This window comes from Lutra lutra, chromosome 14, assembly GCF_902655055.1.
Source record: "Lutra lutra chromosome 14, mLutLut1.2, whole genome shotgun sequence".
Classification (NCBI taxonomy): Eukaryota; Metazoa; Chordata; class Mammalia; order Carnivora; family Mustelidae; genus Lutra; species Lutra lutra.
In genome coordinates this window covers 71,466,867-71,490,481 of record NC_062291.1, presented here as the reverse complement: position 1 = coordinate 71,490,481, position 23,615 = coordinate 71,466,867, and the positions used below count along the sequence as shown (strand labels likewise).

Genomic DNA, 23,615 nt, shown 5'->3' with positions numbered 1-23,615 from the left:
CATATCTTTAATTCACTCAGCACACCACCGATCCCAGGACAGCCCGACCTCTTGCTGGGAGACATGCGGAAGACCGAATAGTCCACTGCCTCCATGGCGTGTCCAGAGTCTAGAGCCTTCTTCTCCTCTGCAGCCCCAGCTCCTGGCAGTAGTCGCTGACACACAAAACCGGAGAGAGACCCACCCAAAGGTGCGTAATGAAAGAATGCCACTCCTGTAATTCTAATCGTTCCATTCAAGGGTGAATGGAGAAGACATCCGTGCAAACTCAATTTGCAGGGAAATCTCATGGAGTCTGGGTACAGAAGGCTGAAGTTAAAGGCTAAAGTAAACCCCCCAAAGGTGAAACTGGGTCTTCTCCCTGAAGGTAAGATAAGGAACGGTTCCCACGGAAATAAGGCACGCGGTAGAGGAGGTCAGCGGGAGAGAGCACTTGCTCTCTCAAAGCAAGGACTGGCAGACATTTAGGACAGAGGGTACAGGTGGGTGGGTGGGTCGGGGAACAGAACTGGAGCAGACAGAGTTGGAAGAAGCTCGACTCAGGCCGGCAGCCCAGCTTCGGACCTCAAAGGTGCCGAGTTGATATGGTGCCTCTAAGGACTGGAAACGGGGGCTGCTGGGGTCCTTGAATGGATAGGAACCAGCCAGCCTGGAGCAGGGGACACAAAGGCTGGCACTGGTGGGCCCCATCTGTGAGGGAGCCTGGAGAAGTCACAGCCAGGGGCTGCTGGCAGGTACCGCTGTAGGCGAAGCAGAAAGGAATGCAGAGTTTGCCGAGAATCAGAAAAACTAGACAGGAAAGGGGTTCCCAGCGAGTGAGCCAGAGAAGGAACTTTGGGGAAACCCAAAGTAACTTCTTTCTAACTTTGGGCAAAGGCGGCTTTACGTTCCACTAGGTCTGCAGCAAGCTGCCTTCATCTCCCTTTTGAAAATGCAAAGTGTGTTTACTCAGTAAATAATTTAAGAAAGAATATACACTTGAAAGAAGACACCCATTGAAACAGCCAGGCTACACTGCCTCGGGCAGAAGCTCGAGCATTTGCATGCTGCCTTCTATTAAGTGTGGCTTAAAAGAATGCGGAGCCAAATTAAAAGGAATGTGGGCCCGAAACATCAAGGATGCTCCAAGTTTACATTATGAATCACTGTGTTGTTGATACAAGATGAATTAACCATTTACTTTGAGGCTGAACTCACAAAGTACTATGGAAAATACTGATCCCCGTGTGGAACCCTGGGAGCGGCTAATCTTTCCATTGCCAGGCTCCTCCCCCTCTGGAAACAAACTCTTGCGTTTGGCGGTGGGAATCAGGGGAGACGGGGGGTTCGAGTGGAGCAGGCCGGTAGGGCACCTGCTGGAGAAGCCCAGGAATCCGCAGGAGGCGTCCCCAGCATCCACCAGCACCCGGTTCTCCTCTACTTCTAGGCAGGGACTGCTCTCACCTGTCCCCTTGACGTGAGGCATGGCCATGGGACTTACGACAGTCAGTGAAACGTGAATGGGAGCCTCGCCGGCCACTTCTGTTCCAGGTAGAGGCATTTGACTTCCAGTGCCGGCCTCTCCGGCTGGCTCTTCTCTTGCTGTTCTGATTCAGGAGGCTGTATGTCCCAGGAGTGTGGTTACGAGACAGGGGAGACTGCTTCTGCCTGGATCCCTGAGTCATCACACGGAGCATCATGGCCCTGGAGACTCCCCGGGATGCACAGCCGACTTCTAGTAAGGCATTGAAATACAGTTTAATGAGATGAGATGCGGGCACGTGACTTCAGCCAGTCCGAGAGAGTGCATCTCAGAAGCTTTGCCTTGAATGCTGGTTCATCTGGATCGTGCAGCGTATGGGTGTGAGTCCTGGATCTGCTGCAGCCATTTTGTCTCCACGAGGGAAGCCAGCCTAAGGAAGAAGCTGACCGACGGAGGATGGTGTAGTCGAAAGAGAGGCAGAGAAATGGAACCCTGATCCTGAAAACATGGTGAACTACCCTTCCTCTGCACTTTGAGTTACATGAGAAAATAAATTAACTTAATTTTTCGAGTCAGTTTGAGTTAGATCTTCTGTTAGTTGAGACCTAAAAGCATTTTTAGGTTTATTTGCCCTAATTCCAAAACCAAGTCCTTGATCTACAGTGTATTTCCCCCACTACTTCCACAAAGAATTTCCAACCATGCCCCTCTCTCATTTGTTCTTCCCTGGGCATCCCTTACCCCACAGTTATTTATGATTTTTCTGTTTCTTTGCAGGATTCTCCAATAAAAAGTAGACCTTCTAGGGTCTGACTCTCCTTTGTGTTTTGGATTCCTAGTGTCTTTTTTTTTTTTTTTTTTTTTTGGATTCCTAATGTCTTAAACAGAGGTCGGCATGGATGTTCTCAAAAAAAAAAAAAAAAAAAAAAAAAGCTTGCTGAGTGCACAGATGGGAGCCTCCTCCATCTGCTTCCCCAAAGGTTCATGTAGCATGCTTCCTGCTTTCTAAGGGCTGCTTGTAGACAAGCATGGCTTTTGCGTTGAGCTATCAGCCACCCTCCCATTAAGGATGCCAGCAGTGTCCAAACGCTTTTACAAGCCTGCATTCATTAGCCGGAGAGTGCGCGACACTCCATAGGTTCAGCGCCCCGTCCTGCACGTGCTTTCCTGCTTGGCCAAGCAGGCCTGAATAATGGTGCCCCACCTTTGGGGTCTGGCAGAACAGTAACAACTGGCAGAACAATTAGCAATCATGAGAGCACGGGGTAAACCGTGCAAGGATGTCTCTACCCATGTCTCTCTGGAAGTTCCCAAAAATAAGGGCCAAGGGAAAGGCTCTCTGAGTTCTCTGTCAACTTCAATGTTAGTATTCACCAGAAAGAAATAAAAACAGGAATAGGGGAAATGGTTCATTGTCATCAGCCTCTAATACTAACTTTAGTTGGAAGCATCACTTCCAAGCCTAATACATGGCTGCCTCCGAGCGAGAGTTGTATGGTTGTTAATGCCCCCTAATAATGCCCATCCAGGCTTTTCCGTGTCCTGCACCTTTGGGAAGAGTCCTTAGCCTCACTCACCCCAGAAGTCAGGTAGGGCTGATCCCACTCCCTGATTCCGCAGGGAAACATATGACCCAGGCATGCCTAGCTAGTGACCGCTGTCTATTCCTTGCACCACTGTTTGTTAAGAACGTGGCATGTCAACCAAACCAGAAAGAGACTTCTGGGGATTTTTTTTTTTTTTTTCCTGGAAAATCAAGGAAAAGGTCCTCTCTTTACTGAGATTGACGATAGGGACAGTGGACGCCTAGAACTGTGGGAGGCCATTCTTCTCACCATGCAGGACGGGAACCTGCACAAAGGACACCAACACAGAGGAACATGGAGTCCAGAGATGAAGAAAAGAGATGGATTCCTAAAAGCATTCTTTGGATCCTTGGATCCTGCTGTGTCATGCACTGGCATTGCTTGAAGAGTCACATTTAAACTACTCAGTTTGAGGAGCCAAACAATTCCCTTTGGATTGAACAAGTTTGGTTGAGGCTTCTATCACTTTCAACCGTACTGACCGTACCAAGTTGACTGGTGTCCCTTCCAGCCCTACCCCATTTAGGTCCACCTGGGACCTCAATGGGACCTTGTTTGGACATAGGGTCTCTGCAGATGTAATCTGTCAAGGATCTTGAGATAAAATCATCTTGGAGGTACGGTGGGCTCTAGGTTCAATGACTAGTGCCCTTAGAAGACAAGACCTAGAAAGACTTGGGGGAAAAGGCCATGTGAGATTGGTAGCAGAGACTAGAGATGCATCTAGAGCCAAGGAATGCCTGGCGCCATAGAATCTGGGAGAAGTAAGGGACGATGCTTCTCTAGAGCCCTTGGAAGGAACATGGCCCTGCTAACTCCTTGATCTCAGACTTTAAGCCCCCAGAACTGAGACAGAATAAATTTGCTGTTTTAGACACTCAGTTGGTGGTACTCTGTTATGGCAGCACCGGGACCCCAATACATGGAATTCTTGGGTCCAGAACAGGCTATGGACCTGGTTGTCTCGTGTTGGCCTTTATGATGACTCTTCTCTATCCACTGACCCCTGGCTGCAGGACATATTTACTCTGGAACTGTACAAAGTCTTCCTCTGAGGACAGGCCAGTCCCAGCCTGGTTCCCTGGAAGCTCTGAACATAGCCATGGGGCTCATCATCTTCAGGAGCTGTTGGTTCTTTCATCTCAGAACAAGAATTTCCACTCATGAACTGAGCAGGCAGCTGCCCAAAGCCACGTGAGAGGAGGGACCTGAGGGATGTGTCTCAGAGGACTCCTGCCTCCGGGAAAAGACATCTAAAATAGGAAGAAAACCCAGATGTCATCTCTGGGTCAACTTACAAAGACATCACCCACCATTCATCATCCACATTCACTGACCTAAGTTTAGGAGAAGTGGGTTGTCTGGGAACCCTGAGGACGTGGGGCACAAGGAGGGATATGTTTTGATGGGTGGAGAAATGGAGAAATGAGCACACTCCGGCAAGGAACCTAGGAGACAGGAACGAGGGTCTAAGCTCTAGCATACCTAGGTTAGGTCCTGAGTGAGGGCCAGAGTAGCTTAAACCCACTTCCAAATTTCTACTTAGTTTAACCAGGATCAGCAAATGCTCTCTGTCAAGCAAATGCTCTCTCTCTGACAGTAGATGTGTTAGTTTCCCAGAGCTGCCATTGCAAAGGACCACAGACTGGGGGCTTACACAACAGAAACTGACTGTCTCACAGTTCTGGAGGCCCGAAGTTGGAGATCAAGGTGTTGGCAGCTTGGTTCATACTAAGGCTGGGAGGGGGCGCTGGCTCCACTCCTCTCCCCAGCTTTTGTGATGACAGTATTTGAGGTTCCTTGTCTTATAGACGCGTCACCCTGATCTCTGCCTCCATCCTCAACATGGCCCTCTTCCTGTGTGTGGGCCTGTGCCCAAATGTCCTCTTTCCATAAGGACACTAGTCACCCTGCATTCGGGGATCACCCTGCTCTGGTATGCCTCATCTTAACTACTAATATCAGGAAAGGCCCCATCTCTAAACAAGGCCACATTCTGTGCTACTGGGGGGTTAGGACTTCATCACATGAATGTGGGTGGGGGGACAGAGGGACAGGGGGACAGGGGAGAACACAGTTCAAGTCACGAGAATACTGTTTTTGGCTTTGTGGGCCATATGGGGTCTGTTGCAACTCCTAACTGCCCTTCGTAGTGACAAGGCGGCCGTGGACAAGGTGAATGGGCAAGCGTAGCTGTGTTCAAAGAAAGCTTCCTATTCGGAAACTAGAATTTGAATTTCATATAGTCCCCTATATCAACAAAATTATTTTGATTTTTTTCCCAACACGAAAACATGTAAGGTGATTTTGATCCCACGGGCCATACAGAACACAGGCATTGGGCTAGACTTGGCCTGCTGTCCCCAATTTGCTCACTCCTGGTCTGAAAGCTAAAAGCTAGGTAGGATCGGCCCAGGTCTGCTGGAGAACAGGGTGGTTCCTGGGCCGCACACAGTGGGTCCTACTGAGGAAAAAAGGAAACACAGAGTCCCTGCCCTACAGGGGCTGAGGGTGTCACAAGGAGTGATCAATTACAGAGGCCTGACAACAAAGGCCGTCATCAGAGCAATGCCAGCGCGCGACAGTTTGCTGTGTACCCACCATCCTGCATCGGCCTGGGGTGACCTGGAGCAAGGCACGCCATGACACCTGGGTTTCATTTCTCACCCAGCAAAACCAGCCGGCTCAACAACCACCCCGGGGAGAAGAGGATTAGCTCATTCAAGACTGTAAAGCACTTTGAAAAGGTAAAGCTCTTTCCATGCATGCAGTCCGCAAATAATTCGGTGAAAGAGGAGGCCGTTTTAGGAAAGGTGAGAGGCAGGAGGGAAGTTGTCAGGAGGCCGGAGAGGCTGCCCGGGGGAAACTTCCAGGGGCTGGATGGGAAGGCGGAGGCGGCAGTCCAGGGAGCCGTGGCCTCATCAAGCCCGCTGGGCTTATTGTCCCCACAGGATGGCGGCCATCTGGGGGCCTCATGCTGACACTCTCCCCAGCAGGGCTACCTTCCCTCGGAGGTGGCAGTGTGAACGTCAAAGGCAAAAGCATGGGGTCCCAACAGCCGGCTCAGGGATTCCTCTCTGGCTGGGACAAGTACAAGGCAAGGCAGCCAGCAAGTACCTGTCAGGGCTCACTGATGAGGCCAAAAGGTTTTGATCAGTGATCTCTGCGGCTACCGTGCACTCTCTGTGGCCAAAGGTGTACAGCGAGTTTCAGCCTGGGTGCCATGGCCATGACCATTCGAGATATGGACTTGACCATGGCAAGGGGCCGGGAGAGTGGCTTGGCTGGCTACAGGGCTTTCGGATAGAATCAAAGGGTTTTGAAAGAACTTGAAAGGAATGAAGCGAGGACGCTCTAGCAATGCATCATCTACTTTATCCCTTGCGCGTCTGCCGCCTGCTACAGCGGGCAGAGGCCTCCCCACCCTGGTCGGGGAAGGGACCTGCCCCAGGCTTTAACCATCAGGGAGCCAGTTGGGTCCCCAGACCCCCAGGCCCGTTCGTGTTCCTGGTAATGCTCGGGCTCATCCGAGCGGCCAGTGTCATCCTGGTGATGGCACGCGATGGCCATTCAGTTCACATGCTGCTGCGAAGATGACCTGGTCGACAAGATCAAGGAACACGTCCCAGTGCACCGGCGACAGAGGACAGCAGTTCCCACGCTCGAGGCTGAGAGTGACCCGAGAAGAGCGGAGTGACATGGAAGGCTCCTTGTCCCCGAACACAAGATGACTCTATTTGAAGGACTCGCCATTTCTCTGACATTGTGTCCCTTCCACTGCTTCAGTGCTCAAATGTCCTCTGTTTTATGGCGTGGTGGTGATAGTAGATGGCAGGTTTTTTTCCCCAGTGACCTTATTTGGACATTGGAAATAGACTCTCTCCTTGGAAAATATTCTCTCTTACTTGGCAAAATAAAAAGCGGACAATCCTGTCCTGGATTTCAGGAGAAAAAGTCCCAATCGGAGAAATGTGAAAATTTCTGTGCCTGGGAGCTGGAAAATCCCGCCCAGCTGGACTCGCTGGCGATGGCTCCTCAGGACTCGATGGGACGGTGCCCCTGGTGCTGGTGGTGGCAGCCTCGTCAGGACGGACGCAGACACGGCCACGCCACGCCAGCAGCTCGTACCGACTGGGCACCTACTCTGGGCTGGGTGCCGTTCTGGCATCTTCTACACGTTGTTGAACCTTCGCAACAATCGGGTGAGGTGGAGACGCTTCTCATTCCCACTTTCACCAAGACCTCAAGCCGCCTCTTTGAGCTTCTGTCCCACCCCTGCAGGACACCCCAACAGCGCAGCGTTTATTTATGTAACTGCCATGTCTTCTGTTCCCGACCAGACTCTTCTAGGCTGTTTGAAGAGCGAGTCTTTGACATCTTCATCTTTATATTCTTCTCCACAGACAGAGTAATTGGGTGTGCAGGTGAATTTTGTTGAAAGTACGCAACGCTAATTAACTAAAGTCAACTCTTTTCTTAGCGCTGGGTGTAAAGGCACAGGAAATGATTACGATAATGTTCATTTTTATTCAGTAGCATATTTGCCAGCTTTCTTCGGTCTGTTGTCCTCTCTGCCTCTCTCCTAGGCAGAGGCATGACCACTGATCCCTCACGGATTCGGGGATAGAGGGAAGGCACTGGGGACTGTTCACCCAAGACTGCCTGTCGCCCAGTGACCTGGGACCCCATAATTTTTTATTATGTTTACATCACCTATCATACAAATGAGGGGATATGCTATGAGAAGACGCCAGGCTGCAGAAGATTTAATTTAATGCATCTGTTGGAACAGAGTACCTGACAGAAAAGAAAATCAGGCGGGAGAATTAACTAGACTCACAGTGTGATTCTGCGAAAGGACTAAGGGTCCCTTCATCCAGGAAATATAATAAGGAATCTCTCCCCAGGATTCTCTGTACGGCGTGTGAGTAGCAAAATACTTCCAGTCTTAAAAAGGCAAGGTGAGTTTTTGTGCTCTTGGATGCTTACTCCATGTGTGATGTCATTTAATCTCATAATGATCCTGATTTATGAGAACCCAGATTTGGTGGCTCAGGCCCACCCGGGGAGAAGGCCAGGCCCACTCCAGATGTGGCCCTGGGAATGTTCTCAGCACAAGGCAGACTACCACAGTGTCAGGCCAGGATGGCACCCCCTTCCCCATCCCCAGTCTGAGGTGCTGCACCCCTACCCCTTCCCGACTCCTGCTGGGTGCCCTGAGGTCCCCCATTCCCGCTGGGTCCTGCCCCTGTATCGCGAGGCAGCCTCACTGCCCTGCTGACCTGGCCCGCCAGTTCCTCCCCCTTTCACCATCTAGGGCAGCCATGAACTACATTTGGGCAGAAGCTGAGCAGCTCCCTTCATTTCTGGAGCCAAACTGCCTAGATTTGAATCCAGGATCTGCCACACACCAGCTGTGCAGGTTGCTTCCTTATTTCTCTGAGTTGAAGTCCTTTTGACCGCTTTGGTGTGAAAATGTTATTTTATGACATGATGCTGATAGTAGATGGCAGTGTTTTTCCCAGTGTCCTTACTTGGACATTGGAAATGTTCTCTCTCTTACTTGGCAAAACAGGAAGTGGACAATCTCCTTCGGTCTTCTGTTTAAAAAGAAAACCAAAAGTACCAGTACAAAGAATCCAGAAGTTCCAAAGAACCAATGCGTCCTTTTCCTCATTAGAAAAAAAGTGGGGCTAATAATAGCAGTACCTCAATGACTTACATTAATAAAGAAATGAGTTAATTGAACGTCAAGTGCTTTAAGTCAGTGCTTGGTAACAGTAACTCCTCCGTAAAGAACTCTAAGAATTATTATTAGTCCATTCCTGTTATCACTCATGGCTCTCCCCACGATGGACCCTGAAATTTTCTCCTGTTTGGCTGCTCCCTCACCCCCTGCAATGTTAGACACCCCTCCCCAGCCTCCACATCAGGTGCCTTGGCCTGGAAAGCCTGTAGATTTCTCTCAGATTCCTGCAGGGCACATCCTGGTGCTGGCCCTGATTAGCGTGCCTTGTGGGGTCCAGGCTGAGCCCCTCTCCTGGAAGCCCCATCTTTAGCAGCTACTAAGTTAGTCAGGAAGGTGGAGGTTGCCCTTTCCAGCTCTGTTCCTTTCCCTGGGAGCACCCTGGGACAAGCCAAGATGCCTCTTCCAGAACAAGCTGGTTGACATCACACTGATAGAGACAGCCGCCTTGGCTTTAGTGATGGGTGCTACCTTTATTTCCCTACAAGATACGATGTTGACGTTCGATACTTATCTCCTAATTGTTCTGGATTTACACCTTTTTTCTTCCTTGATGTCGGGAGGAAGAAAGATTTTGGCAGTTTATCAGTTACCTGTATCCCTGTCAACTCTTGAGGGATGTGGTTACAGTTTCTAGAATAGAACATCAGAGCTTCTCTGTCTTGTCCAGATTTGGTTCTGTGGCAGCTGAATGGGATGTCTCTTTTTTTTTTTTTTTTTAAATTTATTTATTTGACAGAGAGAGAAAGGTCACAAGTCGGCGGAGAGGCAGGCAGAGTGAGAGAAGGGGAAGCAGGCTCCCTGCCAAGCAGACAGCCCGATGCGGGGCTCGATCCCCGGACTCTGAGATCATGACCTGAACCGAAGGCAGAGGCTTAACCCACTGAGCCACACACGCACCCGGAATGGGATGTCTTAATCGCATCCTGCACTGGGGCAGTCCTGGGCCTGCTTCTCTTTAGATCCTCTCCTCGTCCCTTGACTGCTTTTCCCTGCATCAGAGAGAGGCTGACTCCTGCCACCATGCCACCATGCTGACCCCCGTAGCCTGGCTTCCCGCTGCATTCAGCTAGTGGGAGGCACTGGGAAGACACCAGGGGGTGGCCAGGGATGGGCAGAAGAGAAGCCGGGATATTCTTCCCTTTCTTTTCCTGCCTTCTCAGCAGCTCCATCCCCACTGTGGCTCCAGCCCAGGAGGCCTCCGTGCTTCCAGCTTCCATCAGGTGACCCCAGTCCTGGGCTCTGGGCACTCTGTTCTGCTCACTGGTCCCTCCATTCCAGGCAGGGGACTCCCTGGGCTCCTCTGTTTTCCTGGCGGGAGAGGACATGAGGCCCCCAGCAGGGTGTGTGCCGTCTCTTCAAACTTAACATGGCCTTCATCATCTTTTCCCTTAAAATCTCCTTATATAACCCAAAGCGGTATTAATCATTTTGGAGCAGGTGAACTCCAGGCTAAGAAGGCCTCCTTGAGAGGATTATTAATGATAAGCAGGATGGCTGACTCATAGTTCTTCGGGGGAAGGGGTGGGTAGGATGACAGTCAGATGGCAGGATCCCAAGGTTTGTGCCAGACAAAGTCACATCACCTCCCGGCCTGAGAACACGGGTTCTTCTCTCCAAGGAGGGGAGTCCTGCGATGGCCAGTCAGGACTGCAGGCACCCAGGGCAGGAACTGGGAGAAGCGGGAGTGTCTTTCCTTTCTCTAAACTGGGGGGTTGCTCCTGACTGCTGTGGGACTCACAGGGGGCTGAGTGCAGCCAGATCTCCTGATTTGCCAAGAGAAGCCAGCAATGGTGCTCCTCCTGTGAAATCGCCCAAGTTTTCATTACTGGCAACCAAGTAAAAGGTTTCCAGAACACTGGGTGGCCCCACAAAGCTCATCTGTCTGGGGGGCAGAGTGCACCTGTGGGTCTTCCATCTGTAACCTCTGACTGGTTATTATGGAACAAATTAGAAGGAAGGGGGTGGGTAGGTGGAAGCATCCTGCCCAACCGCTGTCCTGGGGATTCCCTCAGAGGCCCGCCTGACCCCGCAGAAGTGTGAAATTCAGCCTCGAGAGGAGCATCAATACCAGGGTCTACACTGAGTGTATTCAACTTAGCCCACAACCAACTCCCAACTAGCGGATTGAAGGCCAGTGAGAGGTCAACAGAAGCCACAAACCAGCTCGTGTGTGCCTTGCGGACCTCTCACAGGGTGATGACAAGCACAGGCAGAGGTTGGCTGGACCCCACATCTGCAGCCCCCTTGACCTTCACGGCCTGCACGATGCCCTGAAGAGCCCAGCTGGCGATTCTCAAGGAGGACGGGGTGTATAGCTCACGCACACGCTTTCTAAACCAGTAGGCCTGTGAGGGGAAACCAAGCGTCTCTACTGGAGGGTAAGAAGCAGAGAGAGATCTGCCATCTACTGAGTGATCTTGTGAAACAGAAGTAAACATGCCTCAGTTTCCCCATCTCTAAACTGGCAGCAACTACATGTGACCCAAGCGCTCCTGCGGTTGGTGCCGAGGACTATGTTTAGGGACTTGATAAAAATAAAGACAATAGGGGCGCCTGGGTGGCTCAGTGGGTTAAGCCGCTGCCTTCGGCTCAGGTCATGATCTCAGGGTCCTGGGATCGAGCCCCGCATCGGGCTCTCTGCTCAGCAGGGAGCCTGCTTCCTCCTCTCTCTCTACCTGCCTCTCTGCCTGCTTGTGATCTCTCTCTGTCAAATAAATAAATAAAATCTTAAAAAAAAAAAAAGACAATAAATTGCTGAGGAGTAGAGTGGCCTTTGAACACATTCTCAAGTGCTTTATTTCGCTGCAACAGATAGAAAAACCAGCCCTTAGTTCGGAGGGATGGGTCGCTCTCAGAGCCAAGCCAGACAGCAGCCTGAATGTTACAAAGAAGGAGCCACTCTTTTCACTCTCATCCTTTGGAGGAGCTGCCCTCAAGCTCCTTGGCCTTTGTTTTCAAAAGTGGATGGCGAAATCCAACCCTGGACTACAGCTACCGGACAACACGAGGGCACCTAATTACCAATGGAAGGTGGTGTCACTCCAGGTCCTTGCCAGAGGGCGTGACCTCAGAGTCCCCTGCTGAATGTCCGTCAGAAGTCCAGCAGAGAGAAACGGCGGTGACTGAGGCGTCTAATGAATGGGGTCCATCCCTTCCGGAGACACTGGGGTCTCTCCTTGGAGCTGCGGAGCCCCCGGGAGCCCACCTGCACCGAGCTGTTTAGGTTCACACGCGCTCTCACCTGTGCTTGGCACAACGCCACGGGCTTACACAGGCGGACGGTGAGAAGCAGCCCTGTGGAGCTCATACTTCCTGCAAGGATGCTCTTGAACATGGTGTTTATTACCCTGAACAGCGTGTGTCCCTGCAATGAGGTCCCACGGGAAGGTGTTCTCTCTCGTCGGGGTAGAGGAAGGAGCTCTGTTTTTATCTTAGGGGTACTGACTCATGTAACCGAAACCATCTTCCTCTTCAAGGTGGCTGCCAGGATGCCTCGAGATGAATCCGTGGCCCACCTCTCAGACTTCCAAGTTTGTGTAGGAACCTCACCCCTGACTTCATTTTATATATAGGAAATCTATTGTCTATATTTAGGCAATCTGCTATAAATCCTTTTGGGACCAGACAGGTCAGGTTTATACGCAGGCACTGAGGAACTAAGAAAACAAAAGGAATTTATGTCCTCATGGGTCGGCTACTTAAATGATTCTGGCTTTATTTCTCCTCATATCCCCAAACAGTCCTGTTCCGTGTGATATTTGGAAAGCGAGTTTGCACGTTTACCAAAACAACAGGACATTTCCATTTTTCCCTTGAATCTCCTTTCATGGCCAGCATGGGGTGACTTCCAGAACGAACCTAAACTTGGGACTCGGGGCCCCCGGGTTCCTCCGCCGGATCCAAGCGCCGTGGATCGTGGGTCCCCTTTGTTCGGGGATTCACTTCAATTGTCTTAACAACGTGGACCTCTTTTGTGAAAGCTGAAGGCGTTCCCAGCACATGTTGGCTGCAGATACGCTAGCCGAAATGTTACCACGGTCACGGCTCTTCCTTGAAGAATCTAAAGCATCTTTCTCTCTGTATATATTTGTTTTTTCAGACGCTTTAAAGCCTGGAAAACAATTGTAGCGAAGGCCATTCCTGAGATGGCACTAAAAGAACCTACTCGGAGACAGATAAAAATAATGAGAATCTTTCTGTCAGGAAAGATTTAGAAAATATCACTGGCATTATTAAAATTTAATTTTTTACTCGGCTTTTTGGTTCCCCTTTCCGGTGATAATGAGCAGGGCTGCACACCTCCGCCTTGCTAGCGCTTGTTTTGTGCAATAAATTCAGCCTTCCAGTCTGAAGACATTTCAGACAACAGTTTTGACTGCTACAGGCTTCTTACCCTGTGCTGCGCTTTGAGTCTTCCTATAAAAACCAGTTCATGAGATAATTTTCCACAAGGCCGGTGGAACTAATAAAAATCAATTTTGCCCAACTGGTTCAGAGAAATCTTGGGAATAGCCAAGGCAGAACCGCAAAAAAGGGGTGGGGGGAGAAAAGACCAAGAATCAATGTATTCACTAATGGTTTACTTGATAGAGAACTATCAAATTAGCTGACAGGAGATGCTTGGCTGTAGGAATTTTCCTTTCGGCCTGAACAGAACACCTTTTAAGAGTCTAGGGGAAAGCTTTTCTTCCCAGTGGTTGAAGATACTCGAAAGTAGTCATTCTGAGTTGCCCATGCCTTGGGTGACAACAAGGCCGATTTCAGACCTGACACATGGCGGCCTCCGTTGAAGTCTTGTCAGACCCTCTGGTCCTGTGAATGGTTCGGCTGAGTTTTACACAATTTGCTCCAAGGCCACGGGATCAGTGGGCCAAGGACCCAGTGTGTTCAAATATGTCAGGTTCTGGAGCCAACCTCTTTGTACCTCTGCCATGACAACCCCTGGGACCCCTTGTTTTGGCTTCCTGCCAAAGGAAGTGGGACTCCCAAGGGGCACCTCTTTTATAATCTAGAAACAAGATCTTATAATCTTTTATAATCTGGAAACAAGAGCAGAGGTTAGTGGCTCGAAGAATACATTCTCTAGAACACACGCATTAATACCACCTCTATGTCATTAGCTCGTGATAGTAGCCGCTAAGGTCTAAAACAAATGGCAAGACTTTGTGCAGGGGAAAGGGAAAAAAAACACTGGAAGGAAATGTAGCCAAGTGTTAATAGCACTCCTGTGTGACAGGTGGTGGGGTTTTTTCCCCCTATCTTTATCTATTCCTACATTTTCTTGAGCTGTTGATTATTATGTTTATGATTATTATTTAGGATAACACTAAGAATTGAGGAAATTGAATTAAAGAAATAAAGTCATTTTTTCATAAGGTTATAAGAAAATGAGAGGGGATGTGTGAGAAAAAGAAAAACAGTGGTAAATTTTTAAAATCTTTTTTGGTGCCTTACACTATTTTAAGTACTTGACACAAATTCTTTTATCGAATTCTCTTAACACATCTATGACAAAGCTATCAATGTTCTCATTTTCCAGAGGAGGAAACTGAGGCTCAGGGAGGTCAATTTGCCCATGATCACACCACAAGTTAGGGGCAAAGTTGGTATTTAAAGTGAGGCCTGATTTCAAAGACCACGTACCCGTGCCTGATGTGAAGAGCCATCATGGGCATTATGCTGCCTCGTACATTCTAGCTCACTTTGCATTTATGAATAAAATCAGGGATAACAACATCTGTTCTTTTTTTCCTACCTTATAGGTCCTTGTGATGTTCAAATTAGATCATGCATGTAAAAACAGAAAACGCGAAGTTCCCCTCAAAGAATTATGGTGATGTGATAATATTCCATAGAACACTGGTGAGTTGAGAGTTGCCACAAATGCTACTTGGATACTGACACTTTTCAAAGAAAAAATACACTAAAATAAAATTGATACTAAAAACCACATTGAACAAATTTGTTCTTGATGACTCAGAAGGTGTAAGAGGATCTTGAACTATCCCACTCGGTACAAAGACCACCAATTTTCTTGCCCATAATATACAAGCTGAAAAGCAAAGGTTGTAAACAGTATGTACGTTATGACCCCAATTTTGCAAAAGGGAAAATATACACATTAAGCTTAAAGTAATGATTGTGGCTAGATGTCAGGATGATGCAGATTTTTTTTTTTTTAAGATTTTACTTATTTATTTGACAGAGAGAGAGATGACAAGTAGACAGAGAGGGAGGCAGAGAGAGAGGAAAGGAAGCAGGCTCCCTGCTGAGCAGAGAGCCCGTTGCGGGGCTCGATCCCAGGACCCTGAGACCATGACCTGAGCCGAAGGCAGAGGCTTAACCCATTGAGCCACCCAGGCGCCCTGATAATGCAGATTTTTAAAAAACCTCGGATTTTCCCAATTCGTTTCTGTCATGAGTATGCACTAATTTTACAATAAAAAAAAAAATTCAGTCACCACGTACGTCTACGAAAACATCCTCCCCCTCTTCCCCGGATGAGACGGCAAAATACAATCTGAGCTTTGTGGCTGTTTGAATTCTGCTGAAATAAACGCTGATTTGGAATGCATTTCAAACCTTAAAATGAGGAGTGTGGACGCCTCATTCCCCTCACACAAGTCGGGCTCTGTCTGTTGAGAGCTTCTGCCACAGGCAACTTGACTGTGAATCCCAGGGGTCAAGAAACAAGAAGCAACACGGTGCCATCTGAGAAAGAGAAAACCTGCTTGGCCATGATATTGATAGGACGGTAGTGCCCGTTCTGATTTCTAGAATGACCTGATCATCTGCATGGGGCTCTGAAGGGGACCCGGGCCTCTGGTCCACGCACACAGGCAGTGGCTTTGCAGAAAAGTGTCACCGGGTTTGGAAAAATAAGGCCCAGTTCAGATTTCAAGCAGTGCCACCAAGGAAGCTATTTTTAAGTATCTAATTGCATTTGTAGCGTCTGACATTTTGCACGCTCCGTTTTTATGACTTCAGCATGATAGGTGTGCCCTAAGACCAACAAACAAAAGAGAGATTACGTGTGGGACACCAGAGTCATGTCGAATATTCTCAGTATAGAAATATTATAATATGCCCTGGAGATTATTCCAGGGCCAAATAAAACGTGACCCAACGTATAGAACCTCAGAATGAGGACTGCTTGAAAGCCGAGGAGGACAGGGATTTACTTATTTATTAGGCCGGTACACAGCCTCTGATGCTAACATGCACTGATGGGAAATGCCAACATTTCACCTCAAATCAAGCCTAGAGCCTATAACGTCGACACTTTGCCTTTCAGCAGAAGATCACAAACGGCACAAATCTGGGTTTCTTGTACTAATTGGGGAGGTTTTCTAATTTGCTTATGATATCTGCCTCATGTCGAGCTAATCTTCCTCCAGTTACCTCCCAACACTGTCTAAAATAATCCGCTTACTCCTGGTCTGTCTGCAGCGCTTCGCATCAAATAACGCCAGCTGCTGGCACAAGGCGCCCCGGCCCCCAGCCCCCCACCCCCTCCCCGCCCCAGCCCGGAGCCCGAGCCTGAGCCCGAGCCCGAGCCCGAGCCTGAGCCCGAGCTGGGGGCGTCACCGAGTGTGGGTCTGAGGGCCGGGGGTGGGGGGAAGCGGGGCGCGGGGTGCAGCCGGGCTTTCGAATAAGTCCCGATGATAAGTCCCGTGCTACACCACGGTCATTAACAACTGAAAGCATCATCTGGTAACTGTTTTGAAAAGGCTGCCACAGAGAATTTTGTTTTCCCGGACTGGGCGGGCAGACTCTTAACGGGGGTGTTCAGCGGCCTATGTCCTTATTACATTCAACATCCAAACTTGGTCTAAGAAAAAGTTTTTTTCCCCTAAATGGAGCCCCCCAAGGCCGCCCTTTGTAAAGGCTGATGGGGTAACATTTAATGGGACAACCTGGATGGAGGCTTCACTGATGCGGGCAGGAAATGCCATTTCGACAGATCACTCCCTGATCTCACCCGCTGTGAACGCGTTAGATTTTTAAAAGACTTTTAGGGAAGGGGATGTTTCAATTTTCATAAAGCAGAATGGCTTTGGAGGCTAACGCTCATCAAACTGGCTGTGAGTGCACGCACGTGTGTGGGAACACCCCCCCGCCCCCCACCAAATCCGAGCTGGGCTGGGGCGCCAAGTGGCCGGTAAAGCAGGGGTCGGGGCTCGGCCGTGTGACCTTCGGCGGCGCAAGGCAGGCTCCTTCTCCTTATCTGCAAAGTGCTGACCGTGGGGGTGTGCCAGGGCTGAGGGAATGCTCCGATTCCTTCTGCCACTAAGCGTCTCCAGTCATTAATTAAAAGATTCTTGCCCTTCTTCTGGAAAATGTGCCCATTCGAAACCAGCAGACCCAGCCTCTCTTCTCCCCTTCCACGCAACACAGAGTGGAAAACATTTCCCCCACACTTTCTGAGGTGACTGAAGAGGAAAAAAGTTCTATTGTTTAATCCTACTTTATAGGAGTTTGCTCTTTTATTAGAAAACAGACCCAAAACAGTGATCAGGAAGGTCTATGTACCCAAAGTGGGGGGGCTGGGGGGGTGGGAGGGGAAGGAAACAAGAGGCCGCCTTCGAGTGCCTTGTGGAAATGTATAAAACAAGCAGCGAGATAGCCTTTGCCAAACACCGTCATAAATTTTTTATCCAGCCGCGAACGCGCTCACTAGCTTTCTTGGAAGCAGTTGGGACCGTTAGCAAGAAAAGTGCACGAGAAAAATACCTTGTTTAGAGATGTTTTCAACACTTGCTGGGATTTTTCAGAACTTCTGCCTGCAGCACATTTTTACAACTTTAGTCTCCAATCACCCGACGAGTGGGTGGTGGGGTTTAAACTTTTTTCTTTAAAAAAAAAAAAAAAAAAAAAAAGGAATATCTAGAGAAAAAGTGAACAAGCCGTGCTCCCTCCCTCTGGCCTTCCACGGAGCCCGTCTTTCTTATTTTTCATGGTAGGTATTTCTGATACCAAGTGCTTAGTCTTCTCCGTCTAGACGAAAAACTGAAAATAATATCAGGATGTACCTTTTGTTGGGCCTGATACTATCTAGATTGTAGTCCCAGATGACGGAGATAAATGAAAGAGAAACAACCTGACGACTGGCCCATTTTTCTTCCACAGTTCTGTCAGGAACACGTCCCACCTGTTGCCGTTGGGTCAGTGAATGGGCGAAGAGCTGTGCCGGATTTGCAGCCCATATAGGCCCACGGGGATAAGACTTCCGCAGTCAGACTCCCGATGGTGGGATGGGTGGAATGAAAGGATGAGGTCTTTTGTCACAACCCCATCCTACATATTTCATACATTGTACACACTTTATTTCATTTATTTATTTTTTAAATATTTTCTTTTTAAGGAATCTTTACACTCCACGTGGGACCTGAACTCACAACCCTGAAATCAAGAGTCGCATCGCTCTACTGACTGAGCCAATCCGGCACCCCACAAACACACACTTTATACAGGCTAGCACAACTCCTTCTACTGGGGGACTTCCGGCTATGAGTGAAGAGGTCAGCAAACTCACTTTCCCTAAAACAAGTATAAAACTAAACAATTGTTTAAAAAGTCCTCCCAGAAAAGGAAAAAAAAAATCCTCTCAGTTCTCTGGATAATGACCAAAGGCAAAAAAGAAATCAAGAAGTGTTTATTCGTAGAAAGCTTTCAGAAGAACTTGTGTAAGAACATCCCCACTTCTTCCCCTAGCTTAGCTGGCTAGAATAATGATTTTACCAGGGTGGGGCTGCCAGAGAAGGATGACTGGACTTGAAGCAGAAGACAAAACCCATGCCCAGTGACATTCTCAGTAAAAGCAGCAAACTTGATAGGGAAATACAGAAGGGAAAACCGAGGGTTCGTTCTTTCTTTTCTTTCTTTCTTTCTTTCTTTCTTTCTTTCTTTCTTTGAGAGAGAGAGAGAGAGAGAGACAGAGAGAGCGTGAGCACACAAGCAGGGGGAATGGCAGAGGCCGAGGGAGAAGCAGGGTCCCTGCTGAGCAAGGAGCCGGATGCGGGGCTCCATCCCAGGATCCTGAGATTACAACCTGAACCGAAGGCAGACGCTTAACCGACTGAGACACCCAGGAGTCCCAAAATGCAGAGTTCTGCTAGCCTGAGGTTGTGGTTCTGGTTTGGTGAGTGAAAGACCAACCGAAAATGTGGTAGAGGGACCCGGGAAATGAGAGAGCCATGAGGTGTTGATCGGCAAGTATGTGCATGTGTCAGGGAGATCTGAGAGGCCCCCAGTAAAAAGTCAAAGCCAAGGCAGGCTTGAGAACAGGCTGAACTTTGAGTGTTCTCCTCAACCCGCATATAGTTCACTTGACAGAGGACTGAAGACTTATGGTTCAAGGTTTTTGAGCATAACCCTTTCTCAGTCATTGGCTGGCCACTAAGCTCTGCACATAAAGGGGCAACCCCTAGGAAGCCAGGCTCATAAAATAAAAATAAGAAATAAAAAACAGACAGAAAAGCAACAACTGTGCAGACTGCAGGGGAGATGGAGCCTGCAGATCACGTTCAGGCAAGCTATTTAAAAATATCAGCATCCTGAGCTGTTACAATATATCATCTAAAATGTTTAGTTTTCAACAAAAAATTATGACACGATGAAGAAAGAAAAAAGGGTGCTCTATATTCAGGAGAATAAAAGCAGTCAATACAAACTGATTCTGAGTGGCTCTGATGTTGGATCTAGCAGACAAAGACTTCAAAGCAGCTATTATAAACATTCAAGGAATTAAAGAGACTGTTTAAAGAATTTAAAGAAATTATGATGACAATGCTTCGACAAATAGGGAACCTTAGTAGAGAAAGAGGAACTATAAAAAGATTCTAGAGTTGAAAAAAAAAAGATTCTAGAGTTGAAAAATACAGAAACTACATGAACAGGAATTAGCGAATTTGAACACGTGTCAATAGAAATCATCCAACTGAAGATGAGAAAGAAAAAAAGATGGGAGGAAAGTGAGCCGAGCCTCAAAGGCCTGTGCGACACGATAGTAAGCATACCAACATATGTGCAATGGGAGTCCCAGAAGGAGAAGGAAGAGGGAAAGTGGCAGAAAAATGTATTTGAAGATAGAGTGGCTTAAGGAGAAAATCCTGAAAGCAGCAAAGCAAAAATAACTCATTATGTACAGGCAAACAACAGGAAGATTAATAGCTGATTTCTTCTCAGAAACAATGGTGGGAGAAGATAGTGGAACAACACAGTTAAAGTGGTAGAAAGGGTAGGGGTTGGGGGAACCTGTCTACCAAGAATTCCATATTTAGCAAAGCTATCTCTCAAAAATGAAAGTGACAAAAAGATATTTAGAGATAAACAAAGAACAAGAATGTGTGTGTGTGTGTGTGTGTGTTTTAGCAGATTTGCCTTATAAGAAATACTATATGAAGTCCTTTGGGCTGAAGGGAAATGACCCCAGATGGTAACTCAACTCCACAAACAGAAATGAAGAACATTGGAAATGATAAACATGTGGGTAAATATAAAAGACTGCATAGCTATATATGTTCTCTTTTGTTCCCTTAATTTCTCTAAAAAACATAAAGACTGTATAAGCAATAATTATAATTTAGTATTTTGGGGTTTATAACATATATAGATATGACAACTATAGTACATAGGAAAAGGGAAGAAATTGGCTCTACTGGAACAAAGCTGCTAGATTTTATTAAAATTAAGTCAGTAACAAGCTGAAGTAGGTTGTAAAATGTTGGGATACGTACTGCAATTCCTAGGGCAAAGACTAAGAAAATAATAACCACACATGTAGTTTAAAAATCAGCATATAGTTCAAATGGTACATAAGAATTATCTGTTTTAAAACATACAGCCGAAAAGGGGAAATGGGAAAAAATGGCATGAGGTCTATGGAAAACACAGCAAAATAGCAGACACAAATCCAACAAGATAAAAAATTGTACAAATGCTATGGGACTAAATACTCCAATCAAATGGCAGGTTGTCAGACAGAATAAAAAAATTCAACTTTATGCTACCTACAAGAAACACACTACAAGAAATGGCACATTTACTTTCAAAAACATACACTGGTTGAAAACTAAAGGTGGAAATAAATATATATATTTATTATAAAATAATAAATACATTATATATAAATAATATATTAATAATATCAATATATTATAATATTTTACATGTAATATATTATAATGTTATTAATATGTGTATATATATATGCATGCATATGTGTGTGTATATATATATATGCAAATAGTAACCATAAGAGAACTGGAGTGTCTACACTAATATCAGACAAGTGGACACAAATGGACTTTAGGACAAGAAATAGTCCTAGAGACAGACATTACATAATAAATATGAAAGGGTCAATGCACCAGGAAGATACGGCAATTATAAACATATACACACCTAACAACCAATTCCTAAAATACATGAAGCACAAACTGACAGATGAAAGGAAAAAGTTCAATAACTATACTTGAAGATTTTAATACTCTTCTCAAAAAACTGATAGAAGGGGTGCCTGGGTAGCTGAGTTGGTTAGGCATTGATTCTTGATCTCAGCTCAGATCTTGATCTCAGGGATGTGAGTTCAAGCCCTGAGTTGGGCCCCACTCCCCACGCTGAGCGAGGAGCCTATTTAAAAAAACTCAAAAAAACTACTGATAGAATAACTAAACAAAAAATCAGTAAAGAAATAGAAGGCTTCAACACTATCAGCCAACTTGACCCAATTAACATTTATAGAACACATGTACTTTTTAGAACCACACGGAATATTCCCCTGCATAGACCACTTAGAGATCATAAAACAAATCTCAGTCAACTGAAAAGAACTGAAATAATAAAAAGTGTGTTCTCTAATCACAACAGGACTAAATTAGAAATTGACCACAAAAGTAATTCGGGAAATCCCCAAATAATTAGAGACTTAAGTAACACACTTCTAATGAACCTATGAGTTAAACAAGAAATTACAGCAGAAATTAGAAAATGCTTTGAAATGAACGAAAACAAAACTATCAATATTTGTGGGATGTAACTAGAGCAGAACTTAGAGGGAAATTTATCTTATTAGGAAAAAAATGAAGTTTCAAATCAATAATCTAAGCTACTATATTAACAAATTAGAAAAAGAGCAAATTAAGCCCAACCCAAGCAGAAAAAAGAAGGGTTAGAGCAGAAATCAATGAGAGAGGAAATAGAACACAATACAGAAAATGAAATAGAAACCTGGCTATTTATTTAGTTAGTTTTGAGAGAGAGAGAGAGCATGTGTGCATGAGCAGAGTGAGGGGTACAGGGGGAGAAGGAGAGAGAGAATCTTAAGCAGGCTCCATGCTCAGCCCAGAGCCTGACAGGCGCTTGATCTCATGACCCTGAGATCATGACCTGAGCTGAAATCAGGAGTCGGAACCTCAACTGAGTGAGCCAACCAGGGACTGCAAAAGTTGGTTCTTTGAAAAGATCAGGGAAACTGATAGACTTTTAGCGAGAATAACCAAGAAAAACTCACTTTATCAACACTGGCAATGAAAGAGGAACATCTCTACTGAGTTAACAAAAATTATAAGAATTATAAGGGAATATTCTGAATAACTTCACACTAAAAAATTAGACAATATTTTGTGAAATGAAATGAACAAATTCCTAAAAACATATGCATTGTCAAAACGGACTCAAGAAGACATAGAAAAACTGAATAGATCTACAAGTAAATAAATTGGATTAGTAATTTAAAATCTTTCCACAAACAAAAGCCTGGCACCAGATGGCTTAAACAATGAATTCTGTCGCATATGTTTTTAAAGATTTACTTATTTATTCTAGAGAGACAGAGAGTGCAAGTGGGGGGAGGGGCAGAGGAGAGGGAAAGAGAATCCTCAAGCAGACAGCCCTGCTTAGCATGGAGCCTGATGAAGGGCTCTATCCCACGACCCTGAGATCATGATCCAAACCGAAATCAAGAGTGGGACACTCAACCGACTGAGCCACCAAGTGCCCCTCTACTGCATACTTAAAGAAGTAATACTGATCCACATAAATTCTATTTTCTCTTAGAGGAGGAGAGAATACTTCCCAACTCATTCTATGAGGCCAGTATTACCCTGAAACAAAAGCTAAGCAAAGACATCACAAGAACTACCGCCATAAACATAAGACACCCAAATGCTTTACAAATATTAAATTGAATCCAGCAACATAGTAAAAGGATTAAGCACCATGACCAAATGGATTTATTGCAGTAATGCAAGGTTGGTTTAACATACGAAAATTAATTACTGTAATACACTGCATTAATATAATAAGGGACAAACCCCACATGATATTCTTATTAGACACAGAAAAAACATCTGGCAAAATCCAATACCTATTCATGACGGAAACTCACAAAAAACTTGGAATAAAAGAGAATTTCCTCAATCTGATAAAGGTCGTCCATGAAAAACCCATAGGCAACATCATATTTAATGACACAAGACTGAATGCTTTCCCCCTGGGATTGGGATTGAAGCAAGAATGTCTGCTCTAACTACTACTGTTCAATTTTGTGGTGGAGATTGTAGCCAAAGCAGTCTGGCATGAAAGAGAAATAAAAAGCATCTTGACTGGAAAGGAAGAAATAAAATTATCTTCATTTACAGATGACATGATTATATATGTAGAGATTCCCAAAGAGTCTACAAAATGCTACAAGGACTAGTAAATATAGCAAGATTGCAAGACACCAGATCAACACACAAAAATTAATTATATTTCTACATACCAGCTAAGAATAGTATGCAAATAATTAAGAAAAAATTTAATTGACAACAGGATC

The 23,615-nt window shown here is 46.4% G+C and overlaps 1 protein-coding gene across 9 annotated transcripts in view; it reads right to left on the bottom strand.

Annotated features, from left to right (window-relative positions):
• VTI1A (vesicle transport through interaction with t-SNAREs 1A) overlaps positions 1-23,615 on the bottom strand; it is a 365,858-nt gene that overhangs the window by 14,937 nt on the left and 327,306 nt on the right. For 5 of the 9 annotated variants that reach the window (XR_007122681.1, XM_047702426.1, XM_047702430.1 and 2 more), the window contains one exon: positions 15,380-15,508. The exons of the other annotated variants lie outside the window; for them this stretch is intronic. Coding sequence is in view for 4 of the 5 variants with exons in the window: in XM_047702426.1 (XP_047558382.1) it covers positions 15,380-15,508 (129 nt within the window). In the remaining variant the exon portion in view is untranslated. The remainder of the gene's footprint in view (positions 1-15,379; positions 15,509-23,615) is intronic. 9 annotated transcript variants of the gene reach the window in all.